The 16,438-nt window shown below is 41.1% G+C and overlaps 1 protein-coding gene and 1 long non-coding RNA gene across 2 annotated transcripts in view; one reads left to right on the forward strand and one right to left on the reverse strand.

Annotated features, from left to right (window-relative positions):
• The window catches only part of LOC126298383 (uncharacterized), a 454,333-nt gene that overhangs the window by 153,881 nt on the left and 284,014 nt on the right, over positions 1-16,438 (forward strand). The window lies entirely within an intron of this gene.
• Positions 10,848-16,438, reverse strand: part of LOC126298382 (U-scoloptoxin(01)-Er1a-like) — a 101,866-nt gene continuing 96,275 nt past the window's right edge. Inside the window, exon 3 of the mRNA XM_049989690.1 lies at positions 10,848-11,783. Coding sequence (XP_049845647.1) covers positions 11,649-11,783 — 135 coding nt within the window. The 3' untranslated portion in view covers positions 10,848-11,648. The remainder of the gene's footprint in view (positions 11,784-16,438) is intronic.

A 16,438-nucleotide genomic window follows, 5' to 3' on the forward strand; every position in this document is an offset into this window, starting at 1 on the left:
TTAATTACAGATAACTGCAGAATTTGCAATAAAGCCCGAGTTTACTATTGTCTGCAAGCGACCCAACACACTTCCCAGGGGGAACACTCATAGTTACTTCTATGTCTGTCGGTAACTCTCCATCCACGATAACTTGCTCTGTCCTCCCTACCAAAAAATCCTCAGTCCAATTACATCTTTAGCTTGATGGCTCATACGATTGTACTTCCGATAATAAGCATAGCTGTGGTAGTGAGTCAAATGCTGTAAGGAAATCGATAAATACTACATCTATATGTTGGTTGACGTTGTGGAGGCCATTCTGTTCGAGATACACTATGTGATACCGAGCTCGGTGGCACAGTGGTTAGCACACTGGACTCGCATTCGGGAGGACGACGTTTCAATCCCGTCTCCAGCCATCCTGATTTAGGTTTTCCGTGATTTCCCTAAATCGTTTCAGGCAAATGCCGGGATGGTTCCTTTGAAAGGGCACGGCAGATTTCCTTCCCAATCCTTCCCTAACCCGAGCTTGCGCTCCGTCTCTAATGACCTCGTTGTCGACGGGACGTTAAACACTAACCACCACCACCACACTATGTGATCAAAAGTATAAGAGCCCTCGAAGATATACGTTTTTCATATGAGGTGCATTGTGCTGCCACCTACTGCCAGGTACTCCGTATCAGTGACCTTAGTAGTAATTAGACATAGTGAGAGAGCGGAATGGGAAGCTCTGCGGAGCTAACGGACTTCGAACGTGGTCAGGTGACTGGGTGTCACTTGTGTCATATGACTGTACGCAATATTTCCACACCCCTAAACATCCCTAGGTCCACTATTTCCGACGTGATAGTGAAGTGAAAACGTGAAGGGACATGTACAGCACAAAAGCGTACAGGCCGACCTCGTCTGTTGACTGACAGAGACGGCCTATAGTTGAAGAGAATCGTAATGTGTACCAGGCAGACATATATCTAGACCCAGGGACAGGAATTCCAAACTGCATCGGGATCCATTGCAAGTACTATGACAGTTAGGCGGGAGGTGAGAAAACTTGGATTTCATGGTAGAGCGTCTGCTCATAAGCCACACATGACGCTGGTAAATGCCAAACGACGCCTCGCTTGGTGTAAGGAGCGTAAACATTGGACGATTGAACAGTGGAAAAAGTTGTGTGGAGTGACGAATCACGGTACACAATATGGCGATCCGATGGCAGGGTGTGAGTATGACGAATGCCCATCGAACGTCATCTGTCAGCGCGTGTAGTGCACAACAGTAAAATTCGGAGGCGGTGTTGTTATGGTGTGGTTGTGTTTGCACCACTTGTTTTGCGTGGCACTATCACAGCACAGGACTACACTGATGTTTTAAGCACCTTCTTGCTTACCACTATGGAAGAGCAATTGGGGGATGGCGATTGCATCTTTCAACACGATCGGCCTGTGCCGGAGAGGTTACATGACAATAACGTCTCTGTAATGGACTGGCCTGTACAGAGTCCTGAGGTGAACCCTATACAACACGTTTGGAATGTTTTGGGACGCCGACCACGTCAGGCCTCACCCACCGACACCGAAACCTCCCGTCAGTGCAGCCTTCCGTGAAGAATGGGCTACCATTCCCCAAGAAACCTTCCACCACCTGATTGAACGTATGCCTGCGAATGTGGAAGCTGTCATCACGTCTAAGGGTGGGCCAACACCATACTGAATTCCAGCATTACCGATGGAGGGCGCCACGAACTTATAAGTCATTTTCAGCCAGGTGTCCGGATACCTCTGATCACGTAGTGTATCTCGTCATGTTTCAGCTCAGAATATGTTCTAATATTCTACTACAAATATACGTCAAGTTTATTCGACTGTAGCTTTTGGGATCTCTTCTGCTAACATTCTTGTAAACGGGTGTAACCTGTACTTTCTCCCAACTACTGAGTACGATTTTCTGTTCCAAGGATCTACATAGATTACAGTTAACAGAAGGACTAATTCAGCCACAAATTGGATATTGATTCAGGCTGCCGCGCGGGATTAGCCGAGCGGTCTAGGGCGCTGCAGTCACGGACTGTGCGGCTGGTTCCGGCGGAGGTTCGAGTCCTCCCTCGGGTATGGGTGTGTATGTTCGTCCTTAGGATAATTTAGGTTAAGTAGTGTGTAAGCTTAGGGACTGATCACCTTAGCAGTTAAGCCCCATAAGATTTCACACACATTTGAACATTTGATTCAGACTGGATCCTGGGGCTTTGCTCAGTGTTGAAGATTTCAACCATTTTTCAATGCCACTGACACTAATATTTATTTTGCTCATCTTTTCACTGGTGGGAGAATTAAATTGGGTCAACACTACTGGAGTTTCGTATGTATAGAAACACTTGAAAACAGAGTTAAGCAGTTCTGATTTTGGTTTTCTACTCTTAATTTCAGTTCCTATCTCGTCTGTGAGTGACTGGACACTAACTTTGGTGCCACTAAATATCTTTACATACGACCTTTTCTTCCAGAGCTGTATCAGTTTTCCCAACAAGATTGTAACAGCTTGCCCCAAAACTGTATTTAGTCGTGGAAATATTTAATATGGAGATGAATAGTGTTTTATACCTGGAATTAACTGCATTCTTCCAGTAGCTAGCAATAATTCAGACCACCTTCTTATTTGTGTGCTTACCTCCTTAGCATAGCATTTTATCCAATGGGTGTTTTCTGCAGTTATAAACTTGGTCCGATTAATTTTGCTACATTTGCCTCATATAAGCCTAAAAATGAAGTTTAACTATCTGTGTAGCGTGTTATTTTTTAGCTATATGTCTTTATGCACAGGAATAGCATTGGGGCACTTAATTTGATAGTTCGCAAGCGTGTACTAGGCACCAGAAATAACGGTTTAAACATTTTGGATAAACCCTTTTAATGGCTTTTTTCTTGTTCTTTCTCTTTTGCCTTTTTCCCCACACTGGTGTAGGATTGGTATTGTTGTTAACGAATTTGGCATGGTTAGTTTAAGCGTGGCCAGACGCCCTGCCTGTCGGGAATCCATTAGCCCCAGGGCGGAATGTGTGTCTCCCAACTACCTGCGAGTGGTGTTATTCTTGTGGAAGTGAGCAAATATGTTTCTAAATATGTACGAATCGTATAACTTAGGTGGGACTTGGGTACCAGCCCAATATTCACCTAGTGGTATGTCGGAAACCGCGTAAAAGCCACAGCCACGCTGGCAGGCACACCAACCCTCGTCGTTGATCCACCTGTGTATCCAGTCCTTGGCTTGCGCACATCCTCTGCCCGAAAGCCGCATTTTCACCTTTCAGATGCATGGCTATCTGAGTGGGCCAAATAAATACTTTTGAACCTAACAAAAAAGAACAAGAATTTCGGGAAGGTAGGTGGGTACAGTCAAGAAGATGGCTGTGGGACAACATTATGAGTTCATTTTAATATCCTCTAAAAGACTATGCTTTGATTGGCAGTTTCGTTTTAATGGTGCCCGGATATTAGGTGGATGAGGGCGGGGGATTTAGAGGGGCAATGTGGGCTGTGGGGTGTGGCATGTCGCACATTGATGATGAATTCATTGATAAGGGGGTAGGGCTTACCACCATCTTGTATTGTCACGTCATTGCCCCTGTATGTAGGGAACGCTAACTAGCCCTTCCATTCGAAGTCAACAGTATCGCAATGTTCAGTACTGCATTTAAGTACAAAGCAAACAAGAGTCGGCATAGATAAACTATTGATCCTGGCGGTTATACATAATTTTTGTCATAATTTCCCCTTATGTTAGGCACACTATTTTGGGTGGAAGACCACTCGTCTGAACAGGGCTCTGGGAAATTATTCGTTTTTATGGTACTGTCAAAGTTGAAGTAATAAGTGATTATTGCATTAGTTAAGGGATGTGTAAAACAAAAATCCTCATTTTAATCGTAATTTTCAATGTAAATAACCTAATGCAAGAATGAACGTGTCGCTAGATATAGAGGACATTTTCAAAAATATATTGCATAATATTACAGTAGGTATTATTCATGATAGCCATAGAAACAATCTAGAAACAAATTCTTGCTGGTGTATGGAAAATTTTGTGTCGAAAAAGATGAGTACTCAGCGGCGTCTGCTGTGTTACTGATGATCTTCATTGTTCACATAACTTATTGGTTGTGTTCGTGCTTGCATATAAGCCTCCGGCTGTAATGTTGTCAGACATAGCGCTTACAGTTGTCTCCCACATCAGCCAGTCTGTACTTATGTCTTTAGGCTATGCGAGCAACAGAACAAGTATAATGATATCATTGAGCGTGAAAAATGTAAATAGTAATATGGAGTACTACTCTATGCTAAAAATGAACGAAATGACAGGCATGATATTCTGCTGTGGTGTTAATCAACAGGCACATATCATGTACACAAAACGACATCCTCACGTGGTATTAAATCTGAAAAAAGTTTTAGCGGATTGTTCCAGTGACCTGCAGACACGGGATGTTTGGCAACAAGGACAACATTGTGCACGCCGGTGTGAGGAGCGAGTATCACAACGACTAAAATATGATCATGAATGAAGTGTGCGAACAACTGCAAATGTTGCTGAATTTAGGAGAAAGAAAATCTTTTGATATAGTTAGCAAAATCCTTTTTAAAGAAAATCAATTCCGCAGTACTTTGCAGTTCTAGAAAACTGTAAATATAGATACAATTAATAAGCAGGAAGATAGTAAGGCACGCGCCATGAGAATGACAAACGCAGACAGTTGTTGCACTGATCTGACACACGGTGCGGTGTGGCGCGAGTCAGGATACAGGCGTTCCACCTCCTGACGGAGAGGCGTGTTGGAACTGTCATATTTGAGCCAAAGTGAACTGAGCCGCTGCTACTGACTTAAGTACCGCCCTCGAACTCTCCGCTGTTGTCAGGTGGGTCTTAGGCAAACTGAAGGCTTACCGCGATTTATTCCATGGATACTGCAAGAATAAAATCAGAGCTAATTAAGTTACGATCGAGGCAATGTCGTAATTTGAGAGTTTGCAAGCATGTACTAGGCACCAGTACATTTTTGGATAAACCCTTTTAATAGCTTTTTTCTTGTTCTTTCTCTTTTTCCTTTTTCCCACACTGAGGTAGGATTGAAGGAGAAAACTGAAACAAGGATTCGTGTTGAAAGGCTCGCTCTGTGGGTGATTGGTATATTAACTAGAGGTGAGTAAATGTATGAACATATATATTTTAGTAAAAAATCAATAATCTCGTAACTCATTAGGCGATCGAAACGAAATGTTCACTAGCAGCGTTTGATCAGCGCTGCAAAAAGAGGACTAGATTTTTTTGCTAAATGTAGTTTTAATAATGAGTTGGAATAGGGATTCTGAAAGTTATGCTAATTTAAAGAAACATGATTTCCAAACCAATAATATGACGGCTTTGTGTGATTAAAAACCAACATAGTAATCTATAGATGTGTGAATTTTTTTTACTTAAGAAGTTAATTTTGAGTAACGCTAGTGTTGGTCGAATAAGCGCAATAAAATCCAAATAAATCCCAAATAGTAATTCCAAAAAACGAAGGACACTAAATAAAATCTGCTGAAATTCTCGTCTCAGCTGATACACAGGGTGATTCAGGGATGATGATGCAAATTTTTAGGGTTCATGAAGAAGGACAAATGTGTCAGTTTGCGATAAGGGACCCTGCTCCAGGAAGTGTTATAAGTGTTGTTGGTGCTGAGATTGTAGGATAGGCAATTTTCACCAGAAATTGTAATATGAACCAAAAGAAGAAGAAAAGTCTGGTAAACATGGGTTCTAAACTGTGTATCTTACGAGCTATCAGTACGTGTGCATCTTCCCTTTTGTGAAACATCTCTTCCACTAAACGAATGCGCGTAGCTCTTAAGGTATGCATTTTAGAACCCATGTTTACCTGATATTTTTTTCTTATTTTGCCCATAGCAGCACCTCTGAAAGTTGTCTATCCTACCATCTTAGTAATAGCATATACATGTATTCCACTGCCAGAAAAACCAAAACAATTTTCGCTTATAACTTTCGACTCGAACGTTCCCGCACCAAGGTCTCTAACCTGACATTCAGACATTTACCCTTTTGATCATCGCAGACCCACCCTGTATAACACTTGTGGTAGCAGTAAAGTTTTAAAACGGCATTTATTCATTAAGACGTCTGCAAATAATGGGCAAAAGATTATAACCAAAATTTTCCTATTAATCTCAATTAACATGTAATATGTCACAGAATCAGCACGTTAGCATGATTTGTATGATCTATATGAATGGCTTGAGTAGTAATAACAACAATAAATATTACTAATGACAGAATGTCGGCTATGTAAAAGGTGCGGCCATATAAGTTGTGCCATTCTGTTAAGTCCGCTAAACGAGATACGTCCTGTGATAGTGAGTGGTGGTTGCTATGTGTGTGATGCCTCAGTCACTTTAAAAGTGAAAATTTTTATTGCGACGGGCTTACGGACTTAGTAAATTTCTCCTTGTGCTCTTGGGTAAAGACAATATTTCTGCAGTAGGTATAGCGAAATCTAACGCTAAACTGCATTGTGGTGTAAATTCTTGCACCATTTCACATTCTCGTAATATGTTCTTCCGGGCGTTTAACGGACTTACGGTTGTTTCACGGGACCCCACGAGTAATCAGGACTAAATTTTCAACCATAACTCAAGCTCTGAATCGTTGATAACAAGGAAAACCTGTCAATCTGTCGTTACAGTCCCAGTTCATACAAACGTGCGACATTAGAGATTTATTTACTAAACTGTAGTCGTACTGTGTCGAGATCGACAGCCAACCTCCAATTTACACAATTAACTGGAAATAACAGAACAGAATGCGCTGGGTGAATGACTGCCTCTACACGCGAACGACAGCAGCAGACTATAAAACTGATCAAACACATTACTCAGCCCATTCATTACCTTATCTCACTGCGCATAAATACAGTAAACACAGTTACTGGATGTAAAAGTAGCTGACATGTGGATCCCTGCAGATAGTAAAGGTGATAAAATACACTACCAGATCAAAAGTATCCGGACATCCCTATGTAATGCGGAAATGTCAGTGCTGTAGTGTCAGTGTCGTCGTAACTGCCGCCTGCTTCACATCTCCTGTGCTGCAAGCTACGTAAATTAAATATTAACTGTGTTTTTCTTACTTTTCACTTCTTTTTTATGTGTTTTTGCTTTTAGGAAGCTTTAATTTTCGAGTACTAATAATAGTGTTCCATAGATTTCGTGTTTGTTTTGAATACAGTACAGAGACAGTTAGTGTTTATTTTCATTGTTTCCAACAAGAAGTGTCTAGTAACCACAGTTGAGTCAGCTATCAGCCGCCTCTAGAGAATTAGCAGATTAGTTAAAAGTTGATTACTCAACTCTCTACAGTAAATTATTGATTTCTTAGTATGGATAGGATGTGTGACTGCTGTGTACGGACGCAGGAGGAGCTGCCCACTGTTCGCGAACAGCTGAACGTGCTGATGGCCGCGATCAACCGTCTTCAGGCTGCTGCCTCGGAGTGTAGCGGCAGTGGGGAGTCTGGTGCGTCGCATGGTACACTCCAGGTGTTACATGCTTCACCCACGGTCCGTGCTGTCGAGACATCTTCGCGGGAACCGGGCAGTGGCGGGTTCAACGGCGTTCACGTCGCACGAGGCGGAGGGTCAATTTGGAGGCTGGCCGTGTGGCATCACCCGCTCTGCCTGTGAGTGGAAATGTGGCTGCAAGGTCCGAGCAGGCACATGGGGTGAGGGCTTTATTAGTAATTGGGAGCTCCAATGTTAGGCGGGTGATGGAGCCCCTTAGGGAAATAGCAGAAAGGTCGGGGAAGAAGGCCAGTTGTCTGCTTGCCGGGGGGTCTCATCCTAGATGTGGAGGAGGCCCTGCCGGCGGCGATAGACAGCACTTGGTGCACCCGACTGCAAACTGCTGCTCATGTCGGCACCAATGACTCCTGCCGTCTCGGTTCAGAGGTCATCCTCAGTTCATTAAGGTGGTTGGCGGAGTTGGTGAAGGCGGAAAGCCTCGCTCGCGGGCTCGAACCTGAGTGAACTATTTCTAGTGTCGTTTTCAGAACCGATCACGGTCCTCAGGTTTGGAGCCGAGTGGAAGGCCTTAACCATAGGCTCAGGCGATTATGCGGAGATCTGGGGGTGCAAATTTCTCGTCCTCCGCTATCGGGTGGAGAAATGTAGGGTCCCCCTGAATAGGTCAGGCGTGCACTACACTCAGGAAGCTGCTACAAGTGTAGCGGAGTACGTGTGGAGTGCACATGTGGGTTTTTTAAGTTAGAGAATTCCCTCCCTAGACCCGACAAGACGCCTCCTGAGACGCGAAAAGGTAGCAGTAGTCAAAAGGCAACAGGGAATGACAATATTAATGTGGTAATAGTAAACTGCAGGAGCGTCTATAGAAAGGCCCCAGAACTGCTCTCATTAATAAACGGCCACAATGCCCACATAGTACTAGGGACGGAGAGTTGGCTGAAACCAGATGTAAACAGTAATGTAGATGTAAAATGACTAGTAGCTGTCACGAGAGATGGAACCGTCACTAAAAAAGGAGACGGGTAGTACTGAGTTTTCAATAGAGAGTCAGTAACAGGAGAAAGTGTCGGTCAGGAGACCTCAGGCAGTTCGCACATGAGTTAGTCATTGGACGTCACCTGAGTAACAAATCCATCAGGGACAGCTCTACCCTTCTAAAGCTACCCAAGTCGATATTTGGTATGTGAGTGGAAAGAAGAAGCAACAGCCACAGGTAAATGAAGACCAGTCAGACCTCCTTACTGACGGTTAAGTACCACCGAGCATTTTTGGTTGAAAAAAGTCAGCGGAAGGAATCATTTGTGAGTTCCAAAGCGCTACAACGAGTGCAGCTAGCACAGTGACTGTGCAGGAGTTAAAAAGATTGGGGTAAACCGGTAGACCAGCTCCTCATAAACCACAAATATCTGTAGACATTGATAAGCGACGCTTGAGGTGGTGTAAGAAACGATGTCACGGTTCGGTGGATAACTGGAAAAGAGTGTTTTGAAGTGTTGAATCATTCTATACTTTGTGCTGATCCGATTTGGACTTGGCAAAGCCTGGAGGACGTTACCTACCATCATGTGTAGGGGAAACAGCAGGTGGTGTAAAGGGTATTTGTGTGTTTTTCGTGATTAAGGTATGATCCTCTTACCGTGTTTAAGAAAACGCTCAATACTGAAGGGTATGACACAGTTTACGACATTGTGTGCCGCGTACAGTGGATGAATAGTTCGGGGACGATGAATGTTTGTGTCAGCATTACAATACACCCTGTCATAGAGCAGCATATGTGAGGCAATGGTATGTGGACAACAATATTCCTGACATGAACTGGTCCTCCAACAGTCTCGACCTGAAACCAATGGAAACTTTTGGGATGGATTTTAACGTCGACTTAACACCAGACCCTAGCGTCCAACATAAATACCGTGTTTGGTTCGGCCTTTGAAGAAGAATGGACTGCTATTCCACTACAGACATTCAGGCACATCATTAAAACTGTCCGCAGCGGATTTCAAGTCGTCATCAAGTAGAAGGATTGACACACGTAGCACTTATGTCAACTAACAGGTGTCCGCATAACTTTGATTATATACTACAAATGTTGTATGCTCTTAGACGTAATCAGATTACAAAATTTAAACTAGTACAAAGTTCAAAAGACGAAGGAAAGGTTTAATTTTTTGTAGTGACTTCTGCAAAAGAAAGAATGAAAATAAGTTAAATAAATGAGTCACAAATAATATCTGCATGCAGTTCGCTTAAATTTTTCTTTAAACCGTAAATAGAAACAATCATAAATATAATGCTAGAAAGAGAATTGACTTTCACTATTCATCTCTCAGCCTTAATGTAGAACAGAAAGGAGAGAGGCAATCAGGCATAAAAAATTTTAACCATTTACCCAGTGATGTGAGTTATCAAACAGACAACAAAATTATGTACAAAAACAAACTGAAGTATATACTTGACAACTTTTTCTACTTCAAAGAAGAGTTCAGAATGTGTGATAATATAATGAGTGTGTACGCGATTAAAAATTGTTCAATATAAATCACTATACATAAAAAGAACAAAGAACAGAAGTTTGATTACGATTAATGTAAAAGGCAATTTGTTGCCACGTTTTTCGCTGTAAAAGTGTATTGTATCTGCGAACACATAAAAACGGGAGAAAGCAATTACGATTCATGGAAACCACAAATAACTAGCTATTTAAGTAACTGAGTAAACATGGCAAATCTCAAAGTTGCACCAGTTCACTGCTGATTCTTATCACAATAAGGAAGATAGTTACGATATTTGGATCATAGACTTGAAAGAGAGATGGTGTGTATACGACAAAGATGAGAATAAAATACGTTAAAAGCTTTTCAAGAGCGATATCACAGTATGTGATTGAAATGTATTTCAGACGAAGGGTGAGATAGAATAGTTCAAAACTCAAAAAAAAAAAATAATAATAATAAAACAGCCATGCACCGCTTGTGATCTTAATTGTACTAGAGACAGGTTGTAGTTGAAAAAACAGTTCTACATTAACTTAACACATATCTCTCACATTCTTTCAATCGTTTTCTGGCTTTTTCTCAAGTGAATCTGTTGTGTACCATAAGTAAGATGACACAACAAAAAGTTGAAACCCATTCTCATGTAAGCTGTTGTTGATTCTAGTTATGAAATGACAATACACTACGAGCTCCAGTGATAGAACAGCCATGTTTCTCAGTGCCTGGTAAACTTTTGCAATGGCTATGCTCAGAACTTTCAGTTCTTATTCTCAGGTTACAATTATAGTAATAAAACTGAAGATTGTTGACTGGTTTTTATTTAGAATTTTCATACAACACACACGCAACCATTTTGTATTACACTACATTCTAATAAATTAAACAGATAAAAAGAAGAAGTACAAGTAAACTTACAAACAAAACCACATTTCTCTTTCGAACGCAATAAATATAGTGAATTTAACTATATAATGTTAATGAGAAATCTAATATGGACGTTGAAATTTAATAATGAAAAATTATTTCGATATAAGCATTTTAAATTAGTGCATAACAGAGTGAATTGTCGTTTGAGAGAGAGAGAGAGAGAGAGGATGAACTTTGTTGGCAGCATATAGTTCCCACCATTAATTTTTTTCTTACTGATCCATAAATTGTTGTAACTAACGATATCATGGTATTTTATGTCTTATGTTATGTGGCATACAGATACATAAATACTTGAAAAAGTTCGGTGTTTATATATGAATGAATAGCTTCGATAATACGTTTCCATCGGTTAGTCCAAACTAATAATACGAAGAACTAGTAATAAATAGAAAGTTTTATTATTTACAGTTAAAATAAGGAATTCCAGTTTCTTACCGCTGACACTAAATCAGCGGTTGTTATTTACATTTTTACAGCTCATTGCATAGCAACATAGTACTTTATTCATTACTGATGAAATATAGAAACTCCTTTCCGCACCAGTTTTCCAAAAGAAAAAAAATTATTTACAGGAAGATGACGCTCACAGGGGAGGTTTGTATTAATGTGAGCGGTCACACGAATTCATTACCATTACGTAATTCAGGATGTGAAGTGGCCCAAATGGATTTCTACAGATCCTCGAGTGGCACTCCACAGCGTACGTTGTAAAACTGGTCACACACTTGGAACTGTTGGTTGAAAAGGGTGCCGTTGGGACAAAGGAAGCTGCTGACCAAACTGTCTTGTCTGCACAAGTGGAAAGCCTGTAACATAGAATACCAATCATTCAGAGTCTTTCTTTAAACTGGTGCATTATATTGTCATTGTCATCATCATCATCATCATCATCATTTAAGACTGATTATGCCTTTCAGCGTTCAGTCTGGAGCATAGTCCCCCTTATAAAATTCCTCCATGATCCCCTATTCCGTGCTAACATTGGTACCTCTTCTGATGTTAAGCCTATTACTTCAAAATCATTCTTAACCGAATCCAGGTACCTTCTCCTTGGTCTGCCCCGACTCCTCCTACCGTCTACTGCTGAAGCCATGAGCCTCTTGGGTAATCTTGCTTCTCCCATGCGTGTAACATGACCCCACCATCTAAGCCTATTCGCCCTGACTGCTACATCTATAGAGTTCATTCCCAGTTTTTCTTTGATTTCCTCATTGTGGACACCCTCCTGCCATTGTTCCCATCTACTAGTACCTGCAATCATCCTAGCTACTTTCATATCCGTAACCTCTACCTTATTGATAAGGTACCCTGAATCCACCCAGCTTTCGCATTATATTGTAACATTTCGAAATAATTTTTTAGTTTTGTGTAAGCAGTTTATTTAAATTCTTTTCCTGAATTTACAGTGATAGTGTTACTTTACGAAGACAGAAGACGTACAAGGGACACAGCAATTCATACAGATTAAAATTTTAGTTTGTAGAATAATAACTAAATCTGCTCATTTTCTTGGGATTAAAATTCTATATCTCCTTAAAGGACTAGATAATTTCAGTCTATATTTACAATTCATTACTGCAAGTCTGTGTTTCGACTGTTGATAATTTTTCCAAATTAATGATGTTCTTTTAAAAGAGGCCATGTGTAATTTACCTTATTGTTCGCTGTGACCATTCAGTACGCCCAACCCTCCAGAAACAGTTCCGCTGCCCAAAAATTAAACTTCCAGCGTGTAAGGAGCTGCCAGTGGATGCAGTTATCAATAGATACCGATCCACTCAGTTTCATAGGATGAACACCTAGTTAGCAATGACGATATATTCTTTGAAAAGATCGCGTTATGTGTAAAAATTATTTATAATCGTTTGAGATGAGCGTAACTGGCTTTGAAGTTAAGACTTCTGAGATGATGTAGGATCTGTACCCATTAAGTTGTTCAGCCTGGAAATAGATTCTCGTCATTTAAAAGTACAGCGACAGCTACATAATTGATGCTGGGTAGACCTTATACATCTGAAAAACGGAAACGCCTTCATAAACCATTTTCAGTCACGTGATCCAATAATATAAGAAATAATTTCTGTCCCTTAGAGCTCACTGTATTAAAAAATTTCAGTTTTGTGCACCAAAAAATAAATTTTATATCTTCTGTTTTCCCTATTTTTGTTACCATTAGTAGTAATAGTGTCGCTAGTATTATTGTTATTAGTTCTAACTAAGTGTAGTTATTTCAAATGACATCACAAACATTCAAATCACGTTTAAAACTATTTTAACTGTTTAAATGATATCTTATGTTTCCAAGCATGACAGTTACTTGCGCATATAAACAACGAATCCAGTTTCACGAGATTTATTTACATATGTTACACATCGGTGGTTATGTGACGTATGATGACATGAGCCACATAGTTTACATCATTGTTAATTATTATACAAATTTTGACAACTGCTGTGTTTTTAGCACCTTAACCACTTGCAAATGACTGAACAGTCAAAACTGTACTGTGTGAATTATAGCAAATAGTACATTCGATGGAGAATATATCATTTAACAAATTCAACGAAACTGTACACCCAAAACTAACACAATTTTTTTATTCTAATTCCCCACTATTTATCACATTAAAATTATCAGATTCTTGTATGTGTACGTGTAAAATCTTTTTACGTGATTCAAGACAGCGCATGAGGGATCTAATATGATCGGGTTAAAAAAATTAATAAAACATAATAAAATCAAAATAAGTAAAGAAAACGTACTACGCGAATTTTACTTCCTTCTGGATTCACAGTCAAGCATGGTAGAATACCAGGAACTAAAAGCTACGAGTTTTGAATAATGTTGAAAAGTAGTAAACTGTTTTGTCAAAAATCGCTGAGTATGACTAAATACAGGAAATAAGATATTTCTTTAGAGACTAACAACTGCCTTTGGGCAGTAACCTTCAGAGTGTTCTTACGTAGCAGCAATGTTAAGAAACATGAGAAATTCGGCTACTGCGCGTGAGCGCGGCAGTCGAAACCGGCAATTTAGCACTCACGGAGTGCGCCACCATAAATTTTATCGAACCTCCGGGCGACTTGCCATATATAAAGTGAGCCTGCTGAGCTGAGATATGTGATATTAGGCGCTGGCACTCGTGCGAACAAAACCGGCACCCATAAATCAGCCATCGCCAGCGGAGGCCGAACACGATTCAGGGCGGTGTTGCGTGTAGCTTACAGGTCGAAGACATGCCACCAGCACGCTGGAATGCCACGCAAAGGCCGAGGCGCCAAGAAAACGGGAGCGCGGTTCGTCCTCTCACACTCTCTTTGCATTTCTACACGCGATTACGTCAGATTTTTAGAAAGTACTACTTCCAACCTGTTTCTCACCCAGTGCTGATCAGTTTGCGCAATACGTAAATTAGGCATGAAGAGAAATTCTGTGGATCCAAGGATTTAATCGATACTCTAATTTAAACACGTTAAGCTCAAGCAATGTCGGACGCAGTCTGTACAACACTGTCGATTCTCATGCTTAATGAATAACTGCTATAGTTTCTGCCTGTCAGCCAGAGTTTGAGAGCTATCCTTACCCACAAAAGGAAGATGGTGTTTAACGTCCGTTCGATGACGAAGCCATTAAATACGGAGCATAAGTTTGAATTGGGGAGGGATGGGGAGCGAAACCGGTCGTGCCGTAAAAAGAACTATTTCAGCATTCGCCTTAAGAGATTTAGGGAAATCACGGAAAACCTGAACTCGGAATGCTCTGAAGGGGATATGAACGTCCGTCCTACCAAACCAGAACTGAATCCATTTCATGTCTACTCCTCAGAGCAACCTGATCCCTTGCGGTCTGGTTATTTTCGTTACTGAATTAACTGTATGGCTTCGTATCTCAGAGAGAAACCATTTTTTGCATGACCGGCTAACACAAATACCAAAAATAACATCTCATTTGCACTTATGTACGAAGGCGTGCTGAAAAATAATGCCTCCGAATTCTGTTGTGAACATTATTAAAGGTTTTTAATGAAAACAAACGTTATTAACATTCTACATCTTTATTCTTATTGTCTACATGTGTATTTCCCAACATAGTCACTCTGGCGACAAATATGTTTCCTCCAACGAGAGACCAGTTTGTAGATACCATTGCTGTAGAGTGTTCGACTTTGTTGTTGATGGAGGTACAACCTCACCTCTGGTTGCACCACTTCATCACTATCAAAGTAAAGTTATCGAAGGTGTTTTCAGAATGAGATTTCCACTCTGCAGCGGAGTGTGCGCTGATATGAAACTTCCTGCCAGATTAAAACTGTCTGCCGGACCAAGACTCGAACTCGGGACCTTTGCTTTCGCGGGCAAGTGCTTTACCATTTTTATTTTTTAATCTCATTTTGATCGCTTTTGTTCGTTGCATCTGCTCGGGGCGGACGTCGTAAGACATCCGTTTAAGTTCGTTGTTGATCGATTAACTCAGTTTTTTTTTATTGCAGAGGGCAGCTAACCCTCTGACCGAACACGCTGAGCTACCGTGCCGGCTGACCATCTGAGCTATCCAAACACGACTCACGCCGCGTCCTCACAGCTTTACTTCTGGCATTACCTCGTCTCCTACCTTCCAATCTTTACAGAAGCTCTCCTGAAAGAAAGGATATTGCGGAGGCATGGCTTAGCCACAGCCTGGGGGATGTTTCCAGGATGGGATTTCCACTCTGCAGCGGAGTGTGCACTGATATGAAACTTCCTGGCAGATTCAAACTGTATGCCGGACCGAGGTTCGCAGGAGAGCTTCTGTAAAGTTTGGAAGGTAGGAGACGAGGTACTGGCAGAAGTAAATCTGTGAGGACGAGGCGTGTGTCGTGCTTGGGTCGCTCAGATGGTAGAGCACTTGGCCGCGAAAGGCAAAAGTCCCGAGTTCGATTCTCGGTCCGGCACAGAGTTTTAATCTGCCAGGTAGTTTCTCGAAGGTGTTCTCTAAGTTTAGGAAACTGATGAAAATCGTATGGGGCCAAGTCGCTCCCCATATACTTTACCTCGGTGTAGGAAAGTGCCGAGATAATCTTTGTTTTTTACTCAGAGCACGATGCGGTGCTAGATACATTTATTTTTGTAAAGTAAAACCACATTAACTTTGTATTAAAACAGTAAATGAAAATAAATAAAAAAAGTCGGGAATGGATGGAAGATTATCGATGACAGCGAACCCAAGGCGACGGAGTGCTGACAATGCCGCAGCACTCTTGTGTGTAATGCTGAAGGAACGTGTATGGAAGAACTCTTCGAATTCGAAACTCGGTTACAGCATATTGTTTCTTATGCAACGTCATAGTTATGTTACATATCGCCATGTTACACACTACAATCAGAAACCCTCTAGCGGCAGAAGGCTGCAAAGACGTACACATAAATAATAAAGGTGTAAAATATTAGTAACGTTTGTTTTATTTTAAAAGTTTTAAGAGTT

The sequence above is a fragment of the Schistocerca gregaria genome, chromosome X, assembly GCF_023897955.1.
Source record: "Schistocerca gregaria isolate iqSchGreg1 chromosome X, iqSchGreg1.2, whole genome shotgun sequence".
Lineage (NCBI taxonomy): Eukaryota > Metazoa > Arthropoda > Insecta > Orthoptera > Acrididae > Schistocerca > Schistocerca gregaria.